We start from the raw sequence: 24,994 nt of genomic DNA, 5'->3' as shown, positions 1-24,994 counted from the left end.
AAACAAAACATTACAAATTAAATCAAAAGAATAACTGGGAAATTTTGGAGGCGAAGTGGAGTATCGTCTGGCTAGAAAAAATAACAAAAACAAAAAACCTTGAGTAAGAAGAAGATAAAGAGGGAATGAATGAGCATTGCGCCATTCACATACAAATTGGGGTAAAACTGTGGCTTATTTTGAAAAAATCCCTAAACCTTTTCGAAGACTGACTGATCAAATCCACATCCCACTAAAAAGGCACTTAAAAAAAATAACAAGCAAAAAACGACAGTAAAACTTAAATAAAATAAACATTAAGCAATAGAAACAGGGAGACCCGCCAAAAGCCTCATCGCCTTGCTTATGAAGGCATCTCGATTTGTTTTCAAGCCCATTATTTGGGAAAGACAGACAAAACAGCAAACAACAGCAAAAGTGACAATTTCGCAAAAAATACAAAACTAAACAAAATCATCGTCGTCATCAACATCGTCATTATCATCATCAAAGTTGTTGCATCAGCATCTCACCCGACTGATAGCCTTTGATGAGAAGGCCCCTTTGGAAAATAACCCAAAGAAACGTAAAACGACGATACACATTAATTGGCATTGAGAGCTTGGGAGAGTGGTACAAATTTAACAAACAACTCCTGTTGGCGTACTCCTCCAACACCAATCAAAGCATAAAAAAGCTAGAGGGATATTGCCCTTGCCGCCAGAAAGGCGGTAGCCGCTGGCCCAGCTGTTAGCTACTCTCATTATTCTCTACATAGTGACAATATTGACATTACTTTTCCTAGGCTCCTCATCATTATCATCATCATCGTTTGCAGCAACAGCAACATTAGCAGTACCACCAGCAAAGCCAGCTTCGTTGTAGTACTGCAACACACAACAATACAGATGAACCTTTTTCCATTTCAGGGAAGGAGTCAATTGCTGGGTTCAACTTAATGTGGCTTTGGTTGTCAGTTAAGAAACTGTCAACTTGGCTATTTTTAGGTTTTTGTTTTCATCGGAACATTTTCAAGTTTGACTCCATAGACTCTTTGTAGCGGAGTGGAACAAACACCAAACTATCATACGTTTTTTTCGTGTGTTTGTTAACCAACCAAAAAACGAAAATTAAAACAACTTCGGCTATAAGCCACAAAAAAGGAACCAACACTTTGTTCCTTGTTTCAATCTACATGGAACTTCGTAGTTGCTGTTGAGGATTTAGGCATTAGCTGAGCAGTTATCTACTTTTTGTTTTCTAACAATTTTTATACAACGAAACGGATATAAACATTTCTACACAAAATGGCTTCCTTAGATGATGATCGAAGGCGAAGGTAAGTTCGATTCATTGTTTTTTATACACACGGCAAGAATTTTGGTTATTTAGAAAAAAATCGAACAGTTTACAATAAATACATTGAGAGAAATATCTTAAACGAAATTTATATATATATATATATACAGGGTGGCTGATGAATATTGCTACAATGATGAATATTGCTACATTTTTTTTTCGGTGTATGGAATACATTTTTCTTTTATTCATGTTAAATTAAATTATTAAATTAATTATTAAATTATTATTAATTAAATTAATTAATTAATTAATTAAATTAATTATTAAATTATTATTATTAAATAGAAAAAAAGTTATTACATTTTTTTTTGGTAGCGGCTTTCATCAGCCACCCTGTATATATATATATATATATATATATATATATATATATATATATATATATATATATATATGTAATTTTTTTTTAATTTTTTCTACAAAAAAAGAATTAGTTGTACAGAATTTATTTTACAAAAACAGAATTTGCTGTACAGAGTTTACTGTGAAAACCAATTTTTTTTTTAAATTTTGCTATCAAAATAAATAGGCCCAACATATTCTATAGAAATTAAATTTAGACAAAACTTCCTAAGAAATAAAATGTCGATGAAAAAAAAATTTTAGGACTTAAAAAAATAAAACTTTCGACAAGATTTTATACAATTAAAATTTTAGTCAAGATTTAAAAAAATGAAAATTTTGACAAGATTAAAAAAAAAAAAAAATTGACGAAATTAAAAAAAAAAAAAAACAAATGGACTATGAAAATACAATTTCGGAATTTTATATAAAAATAAATTTTTATGAAATAAATTTCTATAAAAACAAAATTTCGACGAAAGAAATTAAGTTTCAAAGAATTTTTCTACAAAGCATAAATTTTGACGATTTTTTCTACAAAAATAAAACAAAACGACAAGATTTTATATAAACAAAATTGCGACAAGAATTTATAAAATATTTTCTTTAAAAATAAGATCTCGCTAAAATTTTCTATAAAAACAAAATTTTGATGAAACTTTCTACAAAAATGAAATCTAAAACATGTTTAAAAAATAAACTTTTCGACGAGATTTTATAAAAAAAAATTAATTTTCAATGAGAATTTATAAAAAGAACATTTTCGATGCGAGTTTTTAAAATGATATTTTCGACGAGATTTCATAAAAAAAATTCTACGAGAATTTATAATAAGAAAATTTCGTCGAATTTCATCTATAAAAATAAAATTCGAATAAATTTTCTATAGCAAATATTGTGATAAAATTCTCTATAAAACAAAATTTCAAATTTTTCTACAAAACTTAAAAATTTCGACATGAATTTATAAAAAGGAAGTTTTCGACGAGAATTTATAAGAAGAAAATTTCGATGAAATTCGACAAAATTTTCGTTAAAAATAAAATTTTGAGCAAATTGTCTATAATTAAAATTGCAAGGAAATTTCTACTAACAAGCAATTTTTGATAAAGTTTTCCATAAAAATAGAATCTTTGTAAAATTTTCTAAAAAAAAGAAATTTTATAAGAACCACTTTTCGAATAGATTTTATAAAAAGAAAAAAATTCGACCATATTCTACAAAATCATTACAAAAAAAAAATCGACAACATTTTCTACAAAAACAAAACTTCGACAAAAATTTCTATAAAAACAAAATTGCGACAAAATTTTCTATAAAAATAAAATTTCGACGAAATTTTCTAAAGAAATAAAATTTCGACAAAATTTTCTATAAAAATAAAATTTTGACAAAATTTTCTATTAAAATAAAATTTCGACGAAATTTTCTATAAAAATAAAATATCGACGAAATTATCTATAAAAAAAAAAAATCGCCTAAATTTTCTGTAAAAATAAAATTTCGACAAAATTTAATAATAAAATTGGACAAAATTAAAAAATAAAATTTCGCTGAAATTTAAAAAAAAATATTTTAACGAAATTTTATATAAAAATAAAATTTTGAAGAAATTTTCTATAAAAATAAAATTTCGACGAAATTTTATATAAAAATAAAATTTCGACAAAATTTTCTATAAAAATAAAATTTCGACGAAATTTTCTATAAAAATTAAATTTCAACGAAATTTTCTATAAAAATTTAACTTCATCGAAATTTTTTAAAAAAAAAAAAATTTGACGAAATTTTCTAAAAAAAAAAATTAAAATTTTGACGAAGATTTGTATACATACATATACAATTAAGTTCTCTAGGAAAATAAAATTCTAACAATATTCTTAAATATAAAACTTCAATGAAATTTTCTATAAAAATAAAAAAAATTAAATAAAATTTTGACGAAATTTCCATAAAAATAAAATTTTGACAAAGTTTTCTATAAAAACAATGTTTTGACGAATTTTTTTATGAACATAAAATATTGACAAAATCATTCATAAAAATATAGTTTAAATAAAGTTTTGCAATATAAAATTGCGATGAAATTTTCTTTAAATATAAAATGTTGAAATTTTTTATAATAATAAAATTTGGACGAAATTTTCTATATAAGAAAAATCAATCTCATGGCAGCCGGTTGTAAGTTCCTGATTATCACAATAAGGTCATTCATCGGCAAGGGGTGCCGTCTCAGCGTACAACACACTGCTACAACAACAACAAAAGAAAAATCGACGAAATTTTCTATAAAAAATTCAACAATTTTCTATAAAAATAAAATTTTGAAACTTTCTTATAAAAATTACAATTTTCAAAAATTTCTAAAAAAGTAAAATTATAACAAAATTTTTATTTGAATAAAATTTCAAAAAAAATCAATTTTTGTAAAATTAAAAGTTTGACGATATATTTTCTATATTTTTTATAACAATCACGATATTTGATTTCTAAAAATAGTTTTTTAACAGTTTTCTTCTATTTTTTTTTCTATATTCATACAAAAACTATCTCTGTGTTAGTTCCTTACCTTTGATTTTTTTTGTTAACATTGCTTCGATTTCAAAAGTCTGTCATGTGGGATTAAAGATTCTATTCCAAATTCTCTTAAAAAAAGTTTCAAATTGATGGAAACCACCATCGCCACCACCAACACTTGTCCACATATTTTTTTTTTGGTATGCTTTAAGCAGATTTTTGCCGCTTACTAAACTTATGACAACCGTTTGTCACCAAAAGTTCGACGTTAATAAAAATGTTGCTGCATTTATTCTGCACCACGCTGGAACATTTCAAAGATCAAATATAGTACAGCGCAAAAGCCATAAAGAGCATAAAGAGTTAGGTTGTTTGTTGTTGGTTTGCCTCGGCTCATACCAAGCCTTAAATGAAAAACAGGCAGAACGCCTAACAACCAACTTGTGGACATACGATTTTTAGATTCATTTAATATTTCGTGTCAAAATACAACAAATATTACATATCATTGAATACCTATCTTGAGATTTCATACATCATCGGTCTATACAAGGTGTTGAACATTTGGGTGTTAGAATTCCAATTAAAAGCAAATATGCACCCGTCATAATAACGATTATGCCCACAAGTGCATTCATTGGTCGAGGGGGCAATGGGCATCGAGTTTTTAACGCAACGCCAAAAATGCTTCTACAAAAAATCCCCCCCCCCCCACTTTCCAGTCCGTTCGTAACTACAATTAATTACAAGCCTAACGAATACATCAAGCAAATAATGATTGATTTTCATTCATTCTATAGCTATCGAATGAGCGTCTGATGTATCCTTATCGGTGCAACGCATCTCTTTCGGTGACGAACGAACGCCAAACGCATCTCACAACTAAATTTGTTAAAAGGTGTTTTTGTTAACAAATTTATTATAGCAAATCAGAATGGACATAAAAGCATAATAAGCTCACTTGTACTAGTTCTAATGCGTTCCATATAAAATGGCACCTCTCGGTGGTTGCTTAATATTGCTTGGTGTTCAGATGATTAAACTGACTTAAGTCTGATTTAAGAAATTTCATCGAAAAATAAATTTTATTTTTATAAAACCACGTAGTGTGATAGAGAGAGTGAGGGATGGAGGAAGAGAGTGAAAGTGCGGGTAGAGGAAGATAGAAAGGTTGCGAAAAGATTAAGGGAGGGGCAGATTGGGAGGAAAGGGGAGAGATAGAAATTGCGATGGACAGCAAGAGGGAGAGAGAGAGAAAAAGGAATCGTAAGATAAAAGGATTATTTCAAACAGGCTGTGTAAGGGAGAGGGAGAGTAAGAGAGAGATGGAGAGTAACAGAGAGATGGAGAGTAAGGGGGAGAGATGGAGAGTAAGGGAGAGAGAGAGATGGAGAGTAAGAGAGAGAGAGAGAGATGGAGAGTAAGAGAGAGAGAGAGAGGGAGAGTAAGAGAGAGAGAGAGGGAGAGTAAGAGAGAGGGAGGGAGAGTAAGTGAAAGCGAGGGAGGGTAAGAGAGAGAAAGAGAGCGAGACCGTCAGAGAGAGAGAGAGCGACAGGGAAAGAGCGAGAGAATAAGAGGGTGCGAATAAAAAAGAAAGTAAGAGAGCGTAAGAGGTAAAGCTAGGGAGAGTAAAAAGGGAACGTAATATGGAGGAAGTGAGCGAGAGTTAGAGAGAAAGCATATCATAGAGAAAGTAAGTGAAAGAAACCGGAATCGTAAGATAAAAAGTGAAAGATATAAGTGAATAGAGAGAGAGAGTAAGATAGAGAGATAAAGAAAGAGAGTGAGAGAATGGAAGATTGAGAGAGAGAGTAAGATAGAGAGATAAAGAAAGAGAGTGAGAGAATGGAAGATTGAGAGAGAGAGAGCAAGAGATGACGAAATGGACAGAGAGAAATAAAGCAAGAGATAGCGAAAAAATGAGAGATTGATGTAAAGGAAAGAGAAAGGTAAAAGAAAGAGAGAGGAAAAGGAATCGTGCGGTAGAAAGTTAAAGACCGATAAAGAGAAAGAGAGAGCAAAAACTCCTTGGATTTTTCCTTTTGCTGAAATTCGATTTTCATAAAACATCTCTTTGAAATATGATTTTCATAAAAACTTTCGATGAAAATTATTTTCATGAAAAAATTTAGCAATTGCTAAATTTTGCAATTTTGGCAAAATTTTACTTTTGTAGAAAATTTGAACAAAATTATATTCTCATGGGACATTTTTTCTCAATTTGTTTTTCATTGAAAATTTCCTTGATTTTCTTTTTCATTAAAAAACAAATTTTTTTTCTGCAGACTTTTTATCGAAATTTCTTTATTCTACAAAAAAACTTCTTCATTTAAAATTGTGTCGTAATTTTATTTTTTTTGACAAGTTTTTTTATAGACTGTTTCTGCATTTTTAAATTAAATTAAAATAAAAAAATAAAAAATTTCTTAAAAACGATTTGTATTGTTTTAGATAATTCGTCAAAATACATTTGATTTTCACCGCTGCAACATGTGAAACGTCATTTTGTTAATCGACCGTATGTTCGTCGGTCTGATTGTCTCTCTCAAAAAGCATCCATAAATTTTAAGTGTTGAATTGATTTTTGAAATGACAGGCGATGGAACAACAATATAATACGTACTTTTCTAGTTTCTCAAAAAAACTTCTAAACTCGTTGAAATATTTATGACCACAATGGAGGCAATCAAAGACACTCGAGGAAAAACAGCAAAAATATTGCGTTTTAGTGAATGAAAATAATAATTGGCTCATTTTATTTTCGCATTGTATATGCAAGCATTGAAGGACTAAAAAAGGTGCAAATGATAGCCCAGTTTGCCAATTTGTCAACCTACATACAAATATAAGATTGGTCTGCACTGCAATTTACAATAGATGGTTTCTTCAGTTGACCACAGATATTTGTGAAAAACTTATCTTGGCATTACCGTAGACAGAAGTACTGCTACCTTAAGCTCCATTTACACGATCAGACATGTCATATGAGCCGTCAGTTTCTGTGTACATAGTACTATAAGTCCACGCATATGTTCGATGAAATAAAACCGCGATTTAATCGGAAAAGTTGCATATTTATTCCAGAATGCATTTGTAATAGTTACTAAATATTTCTTACGTATCACACGATGTGTACAGCTTTCAGAGCTACCCATTTTTGAAATTACATATGACATGTCTTATGGTGTAATTCCAGCTTAAGCCTGCTTGGAACATAATTTTCTTTGTCTTTACTTTTCGGCTTTGTTGTCGTATCGATCGACTTTCCACTCAAGTTCTTGCCTATATCATGAGCTCATTTTGACTCAATTTTTCCTGGAGTGTTGTTGTCAGCGACAATTTTTTGCCATCGAATATATCACCATTACTTTTTCCATATTCTAAAAATGAAGTGTAATTATTGTTGTTTTTGTCTCCTCTTTTTCCAAAAATAAGATTGCTGATTTTGCTGTCTAACAACGGACCAGTGGCTACATTGTTGTTCTAATGTCCGTTGGTCTGTATATGAAGCGGTGTCGTTGTCGTGGTCGTTATGCCTCTCTGTTCGTTTGTAAGACTGAAAAAATACATCCATCAATTTAAGGTGATTGTTTTTCAGTTTGGTTGGTGAGGGGAGTAATGGCACTGACTTTGCCTTTTTGCTAAATATTTGCCATTTTTTCATTAAAATTTTGTACATTGCTGCAAGTAAGCATTAATGTATGTATGCCCAGTATGTGTTCTAGTAGAACTATTTATTTACAAGATTTTTCAAAAACTCTTCTAAGAATTTGGTTTCTGATAGTAGATAGTGAAGTTAGCAAAGAGTTTGATCCTTAAATGTGAAGGGCCTTTAAGATTATGTGATTAGAAATTTGTAAAGGCTCTGTTACACGGTATGTATGTATCTTAAGACTTGTCAAATTTAGCACATGAAGAGTTTCACATGTCGTGTGATACCAAATTAAACTAACATATGAAAAGTATTTTTCATAATAGCACATGTGATTCTTTGGTTTGGAGCGTGCTATTTTCCTTCTGACTAAAACATAAAGAAACCAACTGTTTTTGTTGTCAGTCAAATGAAAGCAACCTAAAACTAAATTGTTTTCACAAATTTATGATTTTAACACCTTTCTCACAACTTAAACAATTTTTACGCATTAAAAAAATCGAATTGGCTTACATTTTAAGGTTATAACATACAGTTCTGATAATAAAAATTATGAATCGTATGTAAATTGAAATTTTGACAAACATTTTAAATTACATGTGAATACAAAAAGTGGCATGTCCTAAGACAACAACATGCCGTGTAATAGCAGCTTAAATGTTTGAAATAAACAATTAAAGCTCCGTGCGCACCTCCAGCGAAATTCGGTGCGGTTGCAGCCAAGACCATTATTGCTGTGTTTAATTTTAGACCTATCCAATAGTTCAACTCAGATGTTCTGGATAGAATATCAGTGCAAAGTTATACTGGTATACTATCGATATCTTGCGATTATCGTGATTTGCACTGTATAGTACTTAAATAAATGTGCATATGTACTGAAATTAAACCTTTTTATTTGGAAACAACGTTATTTCATGTTGCATTTACCTATCAATACATACACTTTCAGTCATAGTTGCAAGCAAAAGTTCTCCAATGCCTATTATGAGTAGCGAAATTTTCCGTAACGGTATCGAAACCGAAAATGAAGCTTAGGGTATGATAATGCATTTTGTTTGTGGTGCATACCGACTTTAAGGCAGCAACAGAGCGAATGCGTTAAAAAAATGCAACTCTGCAAACAAATGTTTTTACAAAGCAACGAGCAAAACATCTTTGAATAAAGAAGGTTGTCCAACCCTGTGGCGATGGTGGCGCAAATTTCAAATTTCTGGACACTCTTATTGGCATTCTAGTTTTTATTTGCATTATCATGTGTAGCAGCCACAAAACCAAAAGATTTATGATTATACACGTGTAAATTATAAATTAAAACAATTAAAATGTGAAAAAAGGAACAAAATGTGAACAAATGTTTAAATCCAAATAAAGCATTTTTTGTTCTATTGAGATTTAGATAAAACTCTGGAATTTGACAATCCATCAGCTGGGCAAGTGACCTAGCCTTTTTTTAGTGAACCTTGGCAAAAGTTGAACAATTTTTAACGCCTAAATACACAACTTCACGTATGGCAACACAAAATGATGATCGATTTCAGACGGCAAAGTTGAAAATTTTTTAGTTTTGTGCGTTGCTTTTGTGGAATTTATTTGCATAGTTGCATTTTCAATCGAAATTTAAGCTGGTTTACCAAACTGTAGTACGAAACTAGTAAGTTAGTTAATGGCCACTTGATAGAAAACCTTAGGTCCATATTGCCCCTCTAAAAGGAGGTTGAAAAGAACAAGTAAAAGCTTGTTAATTTTGATCGGTCCGAATCTTATATAGCCTCCACCATTAATCGTATTCGCCAAGTTCTTCGGGTTAGAGACCGATTCAGATTTGTAGGAATGTACCAACGAAGAGTTGCCCATTTTGTTATTCCATTTGCAGAACTTCAATCCTACAAAATATACACACTTGATCATAATAATATTCATGGACGTTCTAGCCACATCGGCCACGACGGCCCCTCTGCCTCTTCAGCCTTTATTCCAAAGATTGCCTATATCTTGATAAAGCACCCTTTTTATTTTTGCTACAATTTCAATGAAAAGCCGAGCCGAAATTGGATAAAGCGATCTCCCGATTTAAATGCGTATTTACTACTCATTTTCTGAATGAGTTGCCTGGACCCCCAAACATCTGACTATGGACCAGATCTGACCATATTTGCATGTAGCTGCCATATGGCCCTATATTCCAATTATAGGCATTTATCACAAAAGACGCATTCCCCACAAAAGTTTACGAAATTCGGAAGAGATCCCTTGACACTCGTACCAGTTACAGTCAATATCAGAACTTATGCACTTTTTCTCTGAAATTTAAAACATACATGGTTTTATTCTTCACTCCAAACAAATACACGATGTGAAGTGACATAATTTTGAGTTATACCGGTGATTTTTTTAGTAATTAACTTGGACTCAGCCTACCAACCTACCCAAAAGAATACCAACCTACCAATTTTGGTAGGAACCTACCAAAAACGGCATCACTGGTGGTTGGAGTTTATAGGAGAAGTAAGTCATTGTGCAAATTCGCAGTCAAATCAAACAAGGATTGCACACTCTAACGGCTCTAGATATCAAATGGATGGATCGGTTTATATGGGGCTATATCCAAATCTGAACCAATATAGCCCATTTCCAACGACCAACGACCTACGTCAATAAGAAGAAATGATCAAGAATATATGTACTTTGTAGGGTCGCAGATCAATATTTCGACGTGTTACTAATGGAATGACTAGATTAGTATACCCCCTTCCTATGGGGGAGGGTATAAAAAGAAGACGAACAAAAACATTTCGAGATACACCATAGCAAGGTGCAAAACAGCAGAAAAGGTAGCAGGGAAAAGTTTACCAACGCACAAGTGGCATTGTTCTTTGAATTTTTAGCTTTCTTATAAGCCTGGATATAGGTACCTGGATATCAATAAAACATACATACGTACATGATTATTAAGAATTAATTAAAATCAGACTATCTTCTTTTCGGATTAAGTAACGGTACTTTTTAGCCACAATTTAAGTATTACCAAACATGCAAATTAAGCGTTTATTGAATATTAACTGGAAGTGGCAACGTTGATTTTATTAATTTTTGCTGCATTATTCAATTGCGAATGAACGCAATCACCTTATTGTTGTTGTTATTTGAAAGAAATATAAACCGCAATGATACACTCTAACAATAACCAAGATCAGACACCAACAACAAATCTCCCCAATTCAAACAAAAACAGTAAACATCAGTCTCTCGAATCGAACGAATATAGTGAGCGCTGTCAGCGCGCCTCTACCGTTGACACCGCCGCTTAAAAGTTGATGTCGTCTAACCGTAGACGACGTAAAAAGAACAAGAACAAGGGGCAAACAAGACGCATATGACTGCCGTCGAGTGCTTTTTCTGCGGTAACAAAAGTCGATGTTCTAACGCTAGTTCTTTGTTCACCGATTGGAAAGGAGTGAAAAAAAGTTTAACAATTAAAAAAATCTAAATTCCTATTCCACAAAAAATGAAAACAAATGAGTCTCTGTGGTAGCAGAAATGAGTCACAAAATCGTTCGGTTGATGCCTTGAAATCGTAATCGAAATTGTCGTATACTTCTTGTTGGCCATCCATCTGTCTGTCGGTCGGTCGGTACATCAACAAGTGTGAGTGCGCGAGAACGTATCACGTATCGTATCTTCTAATGTGAATTTGTGCATAGAGAATGAGGAGTGAAGATGAATATGCAAAAGCAAACAAATGAAAATAAAAACCAAAACAAATCAAATCAAAACATTTAAAATTTGCGTTTGTTGTGTTGTTGTCTGTCGTATGGTTTGTAACGGCCTGTTGCGTTTTTCGCTGATTGTTTAGCTTTGCTTGCGGTATTTGATTTGCGACACGATTTTGTGGTCACTTCTTTTCTCGGCTCGTGCCTTTAGTTCTAAAAATCAAACGACAACTGCGGGCAGACAGACTGGGCGTTATGTTGCCTCGCGACACCAATTACACGTTTCTGTAGTATTCGAGGAGTAGAGCTTACCCTTTTTGTGAGTGAGAAAAATGAAGCAGAAAATTCATTGAGTAAAAGAAATTCTTTGCATGAATGAATGAATGAATGCATGTGAAGAATGCTTTGTTTGTGGTATAATTGTGTACTGTGCTTGTTCGTTTTGAAGTTGGTGGTGTTTAGTTAACAGATTCTAAATGGAAATGAACCTCAACGATATGCTGCCAACAAGTGATCATGTATTGCGGTAATTTTTTTAATTGTATTTTTCTTTAAGAAACATATAAATACGACTTATAAATCATACCTACATATGTATATTCATAATTACTGTTTTTTGAATATCAATTAGATATCTGAAAATAAATTGAGACTGTGGAATAACAATTTTACTAAGAATACAGGTTCACTGAATGAGGTTAAGACAAGTGATCAGCCAACATACATTTTTTCTAATTTTTGGCAGTACTTGGCATTGAGGATGCCAACTTGTATTCTTTTTACTTTCATTCTTTGTTTACGTTTTCTCCTATTTGATGACATTTTCGATCGGCTGACTTGACATCCTTAATGATGTTCATGGGGCCTACCCACTTTATGTTTTTGCAAGTGACCTAACCTTCTATTAGTAAATCCTGCTAAGAATACTTAATTGTTGAAATTATTAGGGAAATCTTACAAAGTTTGCTCTTCTGGCCAACAAAATGTATAAGGGCTAGTTTCTCGTAGAAAGTTCGTGATAACTTGCCGGTATTACATAATTAATGTAAGCGAGGGGTTAATCCTTTTTCCTTTTAACAAATTAGGTTTGTCATACACTTTTAAGGTAAACGAAAAGAAATGGCAATATTATATAACAATCAGCAATTACAGTGTTCGTGTACTCAAAAATGTGCAAACATTTTTACTGAAAGTCATTCGTTTGCCAGCAAGAGAGAGCATGAGAGCGAAGAACATTTGGAAAGTTTTGTAAATGATAGGTTGCAAATTTTTGCTGGAGATTTTCCCAGCAGAAATTTCTTACTTTCTTCCAATTGTTACTGTAAAGGTACGCGAACACACCAAATATTAAGCAGCAATCCTTAAACAAAAAACAGCTGATTGTTTCAGTTTATCGGTTTTGTGGTCACTTCTTTTCTCGGCTCATGCCTTTAGTTCTGAAAATCAAACGATAACAGCTGGTAGATAGACTGTGCGTTATGTTGCCTCGCGACACCAATTACACGTTTCTATAGTATTCGAGGCTTACCCTTTTTGTGAGTGAGAAAAATGAAGCAGAAAATTCATTGAGTATGCATGTGAAGAATGCTTTGTTTGTGGTATAATAGTGTCCTGTGCTTGTTCGTTTTGAAGTTAAATCACCCTATAGTATCCCAGCTAATGAACATTGAGGGACCTAGAGCCAATGGCAGATACAGGTACTTTCAGTGTCAATTTTACCCCAAATATAGCTGTAAGAATTGTGCACATTTTCCAAAAATCTTACATTGGTGCCCTGTTTGGTCCTTATCGGTCTTTATGTCTGTTTGAGATATTTAAGGGATAGGCCATCCTTAGACACCTTTTAAAAATTTCTATATCACATAAACGCTTTAATTTGATTTAATTAAAGTTACGGTCGTCCAACGTATATGTCCGTTTGTGGGTATGCTTGAGGCTGAGGGGACCTAGACTCTTCGCCCTACAGCACTAGCCCACGCCTTATTCGCGCAGTCATCTAAGAATGCGTCTACACTACGTGCACGTCTACGCTCGCACAGTGGAGATCTCACTGATTCATTAGCAAGATCTGCGTCAATCAGCAATCTATTTCTGGCTAGCTTGTCTGCGACTCCTAGCCATAAATAAGAATATCAGATTTATACTCTACCCTGAAAGATCTTTCCTTTGATTTCCATATCGTCCTGATTGACCTATATGTGCATTTGTGGTGGGTTGGGTAATGGGTTATCCCATACACTCATCCCAAATTTGAGTATCATTTTTAGTACCATATTGTTCGGGTCAGCCTGCATTCATGTCCGTTTCTGGTTATGTTTGGGGGTGGGGCCCTAGTTTCTAAGTACTTAATAATAATAGCAGATTTGTGCTCTACTCTCAAAGCGAGGGGTTTTGGGTGTGGCGTTCACCCACACAATATGACTCTTAAATTATTGAACAATTTTGTGTTTTTGAGTTAATATAAGCATGCAAACAAAATTTCGATTAAATCGTTGCAGCCATATTCAAGATTTAATGTTTTTGTAAAATTAAGCAAATTATGAGCGCATAACCTATTACTGTTCAAGTTTTTGTATCCCAATTCAATTAAAAGCAAAACATCTCACTTGAGAAATAAATCTGTTTCTGTTGTTGACATACGAGCTATTTAAATTTCCATTAATATCGTTTCCATTTACGTTGCGATCGAAACCAATTATGAAGTAAATCGAGGTATTACTGTAAAACAGATGGTTTAATCTTTACTCTAACATTCACAATAGAGGTATGTTTTTAGTTGAAAAGCATGCAATGGCAATGTATACCTATCCAGAAATTTCTTGTGCTCGACTAGGTAATTTTCATAAAATTTTCTTCTATTAATTTTACTTTAATAAGTAAAATAAATGATTTAAGATTTGGCAGGAGTAATTTGTTGGATGTCGTAGTAAATATTATCGACTTTTGCCATTTCAAAACAGCAGAAAGTGATTGCCTTCAAATCACAGTTTATTACCTTTTACTTTTTAGCAGATTTTTTGTTGTCATAGAAAACATTTTTTCTGTTTTTACTGATATAGATATAATATATTCTATGCCATAGGCTGCTCGATCATGTGTGCTGTAGTTCGGTCAAAGACCTATCCTAATTTTTTATCTTTTTAAATTTTTTTTGTAATACTTTATTTTTCTTAGTGTATGATCTGTTTTGGCTCACCCTTTATTTGTAATACAAAATACACTCTAGAGTCAACTGTTAAAATTATTTTATTTCAATTACTCTGGAAATAGAATGTATTTGGTATGGTTGGTTAGTACGTGCCTGCATGGCAAGTCGTTAACGGCGCCTTTAGCCTTTTTCCCGCCCCAAATTGGATAACCCACAATAAATCAGTAAATAATGATTTGGTGGTGATGATTGATTTTTTGGTCACACTTTTTAATTAGAAATTGAAATCCCTCTTCCACCCCCACTAACTCTTGCTTGGAATCATGTCTTGTTAAGTCGATAGCTGACCAATCGTCAATCCAAAATCTATTCTATGATTTTTGAATTTTATTCGAAGCAGAAGAACATTTCAATTTTCAATTCGGTTTTAATTAAAATGCGCTCTATGTCGTACACGTTGGCATTTTAAGAATTTTCCGTTTTTAAATCGTTTTGATTTTCCATGCGCGGCGGCTCATTAGTTTTGAGTTTGAATTTAGCCACGACTGCGCACAAACGATTGACGAAAACTCCATTAGTATTTTTTTTTATGGGTAATCTTAGTCGGGCTAACGCCGTTTGTCGTTAGGCCTGCCGACATTAGACTGTTTTATATTCTTGAGATCACGAAATTACTTAATTGTCCATTATTTGTTTTTTTTTTTCTCGAAAAGGGAATGGGGCAGGCAGGGAAGGGGGAAAAAGCAATACATTTACAATCTGTCGCATGTCGGTCGATCGTCTCGATACCTCTTTAAGTAAACATTCGCTCGTCGTTTGCACGCACGATTCAAATGAACTGGAACGAAGGTAGAGCAACAACACAGATGACCGATGATCAAACAGCCAACAGACAGACGGAGCGACCAACTGAATGACCATATTGTATGACATGTCCCTAAAAGTGTTGTGCGTCTGCTGTCGTTCACAACATTTCAAAGTGTACTGTAGAAAAATTTTAATTAACTAAATTGTCACATTTGAGTTAAAAATGTTTGTAAAAACACATTGCATAAAAAATTAAATTGAAAATCAGCGTTAGTCCAAATGAGATGCGAAATGAATATCAAATTTTGTAACGAGTATTTGAAATTTTGGGGATTTTGCAGAAGTTGTTTTATTTGAATTCGATAATACCCAGATTGCTAAAGAAGAGAAGTAAAAGAAATATCGGAGTTTCTTAGTCGTACTTGAGGCTTAAAATCCTCCCCTGTAACTAAAGACAAAATTTGGCGTACATGGCAACCCTGCAATCAGCACACCCCTGCAGCAACGCGCCATGCGAATGAGAGGTACTCGAGAGTGTTGTCAGTATTGGGGATTTCTCCCCAAATTGGGGATTTATTTTCGAAATAAGGACTAAATCTTGGACTGGGGATTCAGAGCAAAAATTAGGGATTTTTTGGCGAGGAATTTTCTATTCAAAATGGCATGCGAATAAGTGTGTTGCTGGCAACAGTGTTGCTATGCGAATGAGTGTGTTGCTGGCAACAGTGTTGCCATTATTGGGGATTTCTCCCCAAATAGATATTTATTTTCGCAAATGCGGACTAAATTTTAGACTTGGGAATTTGATGGGGATTCAGAGCAATAATTGGGTATTTTTTGAGGAGGAATTTTCTGTTGAAAACTTTACTATTTTTTTAAGTAATTTTTTATAAACATTTAAATAACATGTATCGGTACTCTTTTTACCAAGTTATACTTGCTGTGTTTTATTTCGGTATTTTACAGTGCAAATTACGATTAACTGCTTATTATTATCTGTAATCGAATGATATCGATAATTATCCTGGACAACTTTGCACTAAAATTCTATTCAGAACATATGACTTGCATTGGATAATACAAAACACAGCAGCTGTACCAATAAAATATATGCTGTGTTTAATTTAAGTACGGATAGACAAACCGTGAAGGGCAAAAAACGCAAAAAATGTTTCCAGGGCAAGTCTGTTTGTTTTCCATTAGATGCTAAAGCCATTTGCCAACACCTGACTGTCAAAACAATACGAGGAAAAAAGTGCAAATATTTGTAAAATGTACAACTAAAATTACAAAATATGTGTGCCCATAGCACCCTAGTAAAATTTATTAAGATTTGTAAACGCAATATCATAAACAATTGGTTTTAATTTTATTTTACCATTTACAATAGAGTGGCCACACTTATTTGTGAAGAACATATCATGGCAATCCTGACAACAAATGTTCTACATAAGCATGTACTGGAACGGAACCTATAAAGCTATCCATGTTTTATAACTTAAAAAATTGTATATCCTTCACGTGACACACATCCTTATTCGGTTTGACCGCCAGTAAAAATATTTTGGTCCAGAAATAAATTCGATTTTTTAAAGCCTTTCAAAATTGTTTGGGATTTTTACTTGTAATTGGGGATTGTTGGGGACAAGGTGTTTGAAATTAGGAGACAAGGGATGGAAAAACTCTGGAAACCCTGGTACTCAATCCAAATCAGCTGATTTTGTGAAGAAAAAATAGATGATTTTGAAAAGTTGAAAAACAAATCAAGTGATAAAAAGAAGAAATAGAGGGAAATAGTAACAGATACAGAAATTTAGTGAGGAAATTTTACCAAAGAATTGAATATCAATAGATGGCCCTGGTACAGGTACATTTTCCTTCGTTGTCTCAGAAACAAATGTGTGCCTAAGAAGAAGCATTTTCCCAGCTGTTTTACACTGATAGTGACGGTAACAAGGATACCACAGACTAGAGATTGACATGTAGTTAATAAATTATTATTAATCGGGAATTTATCGGGTAAATACCCAATATGTGCGAATTTATTGGATATATGCTCATCTCTTCGGAGGCCACGGTGGCGCAAAGCATGTCCGCCTATGACGCCGAACGCCTTGGTTCAAATCCAGCTCTGAAAATCAAAAAAAAAATTTCAGCGATGGTTATCCCCTTACTAATGCTGGTTACATTTGTCATGTTAAAACTTCTATACCAAGTGGTGTCGCTATACAACTCGCTGTTCGGGATCGGTATATAAAGGGAGTCCTCTTATCATTGAGCTTAGTCTGCATTCATTGATATGAGAGACGTATTCCTTGTTCCTTAATAAAATGTTCATGGGAAAATTTAGTAGTAGTATGGTCATCTTTTCACATGGCTAATCGCTGATGACGGGTTAAAATGTATACCGGCTAGTCGAAATGAGCTCAGCGTAGCAGTAGGACAGCTGATGGGTTGTCAGGTGAACTATTTAAGAGCGGTGATAACACCATGCGATGCATATGCATATGCAGCTCAAAATTTTGCCAGAAGAGCGCATACTCATGATTGGAATCTCTGTATATTATGTCCGATACACAAGAAAGGAGACATTATGGTACGGGCCCCTTGATACTTTTAGGCTTCCTGTGTGAAAAATAAAAATTAAAATACATGATAGCTAATACAAATGTTATTAAGTTCTCAGTCCCTGGGTTGTAAACCCAAACTTAAAATGAAAAATAGTGATCAAATTGTTTGCGTATCTCACCATAAATCGTTATAACGATACTGGTAGCGTTGCCAAACGCCATGATGGTGGACCAAAAAAACCTGAAAATACACCTGAAATGGTTCAGCAAGCGAAGGTTCGGCCAATTTTTATTTATCGATAAAGCTTTTAATAAAATCGGAACCTACGACGAACTCTAAAATATTTGTCTAAGAAATTCTGCGACAGAAAGCGACAAATGGACAAACAATACGTAATGAAAACATGGACAAACGTAAATTGCCAAGGATCCTTCAGCCGCTACGTATAACTGAAAATTGTATGGTTTTTTTAATTCGAAATCAACAATATGGCCCATCGGTTTGTTTAGAATTCTGAAATCATGAGGACGATTGAAAAACCTGATGTTGCCTCCTTGGCGGCAGTCTCAGAACTTCTTGGTGGACCAAAAAACCTGAAACTACACCTGATATATTGTTCAGCCAATTTTTTTTTATCGACAAAGCTTTTATTAAAATCGGAATCTACGACAAACTCTAAAAGATTTGTCCAAGAAACCATGCGACAAATAAACAAACAATACGTAATGAAAACACGGACAGACGAACATTGCCAAGGATCCTTCAGCCGTTACGTATAACCGAAAATTGTTTCGTTTTTTTTAATTCGAAATCAAGTATATGGCCCATTAGTTTGTTTAGAATTCTGAAATCATAAGTCTCAGAACTTCTTAAGTGCCTGTTCAATTCGTGTCCCAGCTCGGGCGCCATTTTTTGGGTGTTATGTTTCACTCTGTAGAAAAATCCTTGCATATCTTCTTTTTCCTGCGCTTTTCTGTGATGTTGTTAAACTACTTTTTACCTAAATATATTCGCTATCCGGGTATGTTACAAATCATGCGTGAGAGAGCAGTATTAGCATTTACTAACAGACCATAATGCGGCAACTCTACGCAGAGTTATTGATATCAAAAAGTGCGGAAAACGACTAAAGAAACTGTATGATATTATTTTCGCTGGATGAGCTGCTGATGAAGGAAATTCCTCCATAAACTTGTGCAGATCGTTCATTGATCTTCCCCAATATTATGGAGTATGAGACAGCATTCTCTCTAAAGCTTGAGAATGAGACAGGATTAAAAAGAGGAAGGGATTGAAAAGAGGAATTTGTTAGATATCGACCAGAGAGCACCGTAGCGCAGAGGTTAGCATGTTCGCCTATGATGCTGAACGCGTCATGGGCTCGAATACTGGCGAGAACATCAGAAAATTTTCAGCGGTGGTTATCCCCTCCTAATGCTGACATTTGTTGTAGTTGTTGTAGCTGTGTGTTGCAAAGCCGGCAACAACCCTTGCCTATGAAGGATTCTTTCGGGTCAATCCAGTACGTACAACCGGCTACCATGGGATTGGGCGACATTTGTGACGAACTTGGCCATGTAAAAACTTCTCCACAAAGAGGTGCCGCACTGTGGTACGCCGTTCGACTTTGAAATGGAGTTTGGGCTTAAACTTGAATCGGACAGCAATGGGTAGCCAGAGATTTTCTCATTTTATTAACTCCCATTCATCGATAAGTTCTATCAGTTCGTTTAAAATTCGAAAAACCATGAAGACGAAGGACAAATCTGACAACCTCGTTGATAGATAGACAGAATTTGCACATAACATTTTCAAGTTGGGTCCCTGCTCGGGCGCAATTTGTTCGGTTTATTGTCTAAACTTTATTTGTAGCTTTTCGTTTCTTGTACATCTCCTTTTTCTCCTGTGATCTTGATGTGTTTTTTGTACTATATACTGGAACCTACCTACTTAAAAGCTACAATTGTTATTGAATCAGCAAATCGAAATTTCGATTTGTCTTTATGTAAGCAAATAGGGGTTTTGAAGTGATTCGAATAAACAAGGGCAATGTTTCACCCAAATGCGGACTATAAAGCCTCTCATTATCAATTATTTCATGGAAAAACTCCAGACTTGTTTAACAACACATTTCGATTTTGTTACTAACCCATTTCCATTGCTTGCCAATTTCTGTAAAGGCTTTGTATGTAAATCTATCAGCATTTTATTTGAAATTTATCTACGGGGATTGCGTATGTTTTAGAATAAGATTCTCGTATAATGCTGCTTAATACATTCGGCAAAGTATTTAGTGGATATGATATCAAATGTTAAGGGCCTGGTCTGAAATTTTCAGTTAGAGACACAGTACAAGATATCATCATCCTATCCTTCTAGTTTTTAAGTTTCCTATAGTTTTTTTATATATTTTTAGTTTTGCTGTTGTGCAATCCATAGTGGTAATTTCTAAATTTCATATTCTTTGTTTACTTTGCACTGCCAGCTGCCCTTACGTAAACTTTGCATTAGCATTTTATCAATTATGTAAAGCTTACAAAAAAAATACATATATTTTGAAACCAGAAGAAAAGCTCAGAGAGTTATACAGCTCGTTAATGAGCGAAATATATTTTAATTATTCAAATATTTTTCCATCCATCAACTAGATAGTGGTGCTGTGGTACAGCTAACACGCTGCTCGCACTACAGCTATGCTACCTCGTTGCTATACCAATGATGGTTTTGGATTTTAGTTTGGATTATGATGAGTAATCGCCATAATAATGATGAAGTTGGTCGAGTGCCAAGTGCTTTTCGTTGTCACTTTTAAGTAAATATTTACATTATTTGAATAATTTAAATAGTTATAAACAGTAGTCATACTGTCTATTCTACGCCGCTAACACAAATTGCCTGAAGTCGAGAAAAAACTACTATTGTTGTTGTTAAGATAATAAAATTGGAAGTAAGTCAAGTCAATTTAGTGAACACTTGGGAGTTTCAAATTACTGACAGGGGTGATGTAGAATATGAAATGATGTGCTTCATTATGATGTTATTTTGTAAGGTAAAACGGAAAGAGGGCCAATATATGTTGAAAGCTTTAAGAGAAAATTTCTTAAAAATTTTGTATTTGGGAAAGTTTCTTAGAAAAATTTTATACGGGAAAAAAATTTCTTAGAAATTCGGTTATTACGGACATTTTTTTATGGATTTTTTTAGAAATGTTGCTTTAGGGAAAACATTCTTATACTTTTTTTCTTTAGAGAGAAAATGTTAAAAATTTTGTCTTTAGAGAACATTTAAAATTTTCGACTTTAGACAAAATTTCTTAAAATTTTATGTATAGACATTTTTTTTTTAATTTTTTTGTTTTTAGATATTTATCATTAATTTTGTCTCCAAAAAAATTCATAGAAATTCTGTCTTCCTTTCGTCTTTAAATACGGTTTCCTTGATTTTTTTTTAAGGAAATTGCTTAGAATAAATTTTGCCGACAGGAAACAAAATTTTACTCCCAATCTTTCAAGCATACCTGTATCATCATTTTAAGGTAAATCCTTGTGGTCTTGGTCACACCGGTCCAACATTCCACCAGTCCGTTTGAAGTTCGAACATCATGACGCTATCTAGTTGGCGGCCGTTCCAGAATTTCCTCAGTGCGTAGAAGACGTAAACTTTATTGCAACTAAAGTGAAAATTTTTCGAAAAAATCTCTTAAAATGTTTAGAAAAATCTCTTAAATTTTTGGTTTTTTTAAAAAAATATTTTCATATTTTTTCTTCGAACAAACCATCTTAAAAATGTTGTTGAAAGAAATTTCTTCGAAAACATGTCTTTTGGGAACATTTCTTAAAAAATTTTATCTTCATAGACAATTTCTTGCAAACATTGTCCAAAGGATTATTTTTTTCTTTCAAATTCGTCCACCGAGTCCACAAGGAGAAAATAATTTTAAATTCGCTCTTTGCTCCTTTTGATCTTTGTTAGAGGAAGTTCTGTGCATTGTAATACCTTTTACATTTTTTGCTCTAATCTTTAGTTGTTTATTCACAAATATTGGTTTCATATATTTCGGCTTAGTTCATTTGTTTGATTCGAGACTATTTCCTCACGCAATTACCTCATAAATATAAACAGTTTTGAACAATATTTTGACATTCGCCAAATAAATGGAGACCATTGTTAATTTTTTGTCCATATATACATACATTTATGGTTCATTCACACTCTCTTTTCAAATGAATTCATTTTCATTCAAGTCACGTTTCTTTATCCAGTTCGATAAAGTCTAATAAAAGTGGCATATGTTTGTGGTAAACCAATTCTATTTTTAAAAATCTTAATTTTTTATTGTCTATGAAAAGAATTATTGTAGCTTTGAGATTATTTAATATTTTCTGTTATATCATATCTTACGGCAAATAGCCGAAAGGAATAAAATTTTAAAAAAACATAAAAAAAAATTAACGACTTAAATACAATTTCCATTCTGATTTTTAAAAAATGTTATATGCATAAATGTAAATTCTTTAAAGCTTTGATATTAACATGGTATTTTTTAATAAAAAGAATTTATAATTTATTTTTATAAATTTATAAAGAATTTAAAAGCAAAAAATAACAAAAATTTAACAAAAAATTAAACGAAAAAAAAAAACAAAATTAAAATTAAAATTAAAATTAGCAAAATTAAAATTAAAATTAGCAAAATTAAAATTAAAATTAGCAAAATTTAAACAAAAGAAAATTAAATGATAAAACAATTAAATAAAAAAAAATATTAAAACATATGGAAAAATAAAAATAATTTAAAAATAAAAAAATACTAAAAAAAGTACAAAAATTTAAAAGCACAAAAATAAAAATGAAAATTTAAATATTAGCTGATAACTTTAGTAGCAATGCTATTTTTCTACATAATATTGTAGTATTTAGGATAATTTAAATAAATAACAATATTTGAAAACAATTGTAAAAAAAAATTAAACATTCTAGCAAAATTAAAAAAAAAGTTAAAATAAAAATTTAATTATATAATGATTAAACAAATACAAAAAATACAATAAAATATATTAAAATGATTAAATAAATACAAAAATATTAGAATGAATAAAAATACAAAAAAAAAAATGTAATGGTTAAAAATACAAAAATAAAAAATTTAAGAAATTTAAAAGTTAACAACAAAATTAAAAAATTTAAGAAATAATTTAAAAAAATATTATAAACAAGTAAAAGCGTGTTAAGTTCGGCGTCCACCATGGATTGCATTCGTCAAGTTCTTTGAATTGAATACGACCTACACCAAGTTATTGACCGATATGGACCATACTTGTCATGGCTGTTAGAAGTCAAAGAAAAATACCACCTCCGAAATTTCAGACAAATTGAGTAAAAATTTTGCCCTCCAGTGGCTCAGAGTGTCAAATTGGGAGATCCGTTTATATGGCAGCCGATTTGGACCATGAAAGTCATACCAAAACGATATATGGGAAAGAGTTACGCCCTGTAGTAGACCAAGAAGTCTAATCGGGAGATCGGTTTATATGGCGCCTATATGAGGTTATGGACTGATTTAGACAATACTTGGCACAGTTCTTGAAAGTCATACCAAAACGATATATGTAAAATTTTAACTAAATTGGAGTTACGCCCTGTAGTATACCAAGAAGTCTAATCGGGAGATCGGTTAATATGGCGCCTATATGAGGTTATGGACTGATTTAGACAATACTTGGCACAGTTGTTAGAAGTCATTCCTTACCGTTATGTGCAAAATTTCAGCCAAATCGGGTAAGAATTGCGCCCTACAGAAGCTCAAGAAGTCAAGACCCAAGGTCGGTTCATATGGCAGCAATTACAGGTCATGGACTGATTTAGACAATACTTATCACAGTTGTTGGAAGTGATAGCAAAACACCACGTGTAAAATTTCAGCGAAATCGGATAAGAATCGATGAAAAAATCAAGACCCAAGATCGCTTAATATGGCAGCTATATCAAAACATGGACCGATATGGTCCATTTACAATCCCAACCTACACTAATACAATAATAATTATTTGTGCAAAATTTCAAGGGTCTAGCTTTACTCCTTCGAAAGTTAGCGTGCTTTCGGCAGACGGATGGACGGACAGACGGACGGACTTGGCTAGATTGACTTAAAATGTCATGACGATCACGAAACGGAATGACGAAATAAGTATACCCCCATTCTATAGTGGAGAGTATAAAAATTATACTTTTACATCATTCAAAAAGTAGAACTTTTGAATAAATACAAATATGTAAAACGAAAGAAAAACAATTTTAAAAATATCAAAATTCCAAAACCATGAAATCTAGATCCACATATTTTACCCTTCGTCCTCAGCGCCAAAGGGAAAACATTAGAACATCTGCTATTATTGCATCTCCTTCTTACAACCTTACTGCCTCCTCATTTTACATTCCTCCACGTCGTAGTTATTTTAATTACCTTGTTCTTATGCTTATTGTTGTAATAATATAAACTTTTTATTTTCAAATTTTCCTCACTTCAAAAAAAAAAAAAAAATCACTTTGCAAATTCATATCCACAAAACATCTGCTACTAAAACACAGCCCAGGTCGCGTATAATTTCAATGCCTTATGCCATAAAATGGTCACTCAGTGCTTTTCATTTGCCCCCCTCCGGTAGCTGTTAAATGGTAACGGTTTTTGTTTTGATGACGCGTTTTTCATTTCGATAAAATTTCTTTTGATTTTCATTAAAATGTTCGAAATGTTTTTCTTGTCCGTCTAGAATGGCACATACTACAAAAACCCGTGCGAATATATTCATCACTTCCGTCCACGTCATTTTTCTTGGCTCTTCGTTTTGGGTTGTGAATTTTGTCTTTTTATTTTCGATGTGGTTGTTGTGTTTGCATTGCTAT

At 32.7% G+C, this 24,994-nt stretch overlaps 1 protein-coding gene across 8 annotated transcripts in view; it reads left to right on the top strand.

The window, feature by feature from the left end:
• Positions 1 to 24,994, top strand: part of LOC106087157 (rho-associated protein kinase 1) — a 67,250-nt gene that overhangs the window by 4,722 nt on the left and 37,534 nt on the right. For 6 of the 8 annotated variants that reach the window (XM_013252157.2, XM_013252164.2, XM_013252141.2 and 3 more), the window contains exon 1: positions 11,107 to 12,091. In XM_013252157.2, the coding sequence (XP_013107611.2) occupies positions 12,042 to 12,091 (50 nt within the window). In that variant the 5' untranslated portion in view covers positions 11,107 to 12,041. Of the gene's footprint in view, positions 1 to 908; positions 1,319 to 11,106; positions 12,092 to 24,994 lie in introns of those variants that run through there. The other 2 variants (XM_013252136.2, XM_013252117.2) reach the window with 1 other exon arrangement.

Source organism: Stomoxys calcitrans, chromosome 4, assembly GCF_963082655.1.
Source record: "Stomoxys calcitrans chromosome 4, idStoCalc2.1, whole genome shotgun sequence".
Classification (NCBI taxonomy): Eukaryota; Metazoa; Arthropoda; class Insecta; order Diptera; family Muscidae; genus Stomoxys; species Stomoxys calcitrans.
The sequence above is the reverse complement of the archived record's forward strand: the minus strand, read 5'-3'. Positions and strand labels throughout refer to the sequence as shown.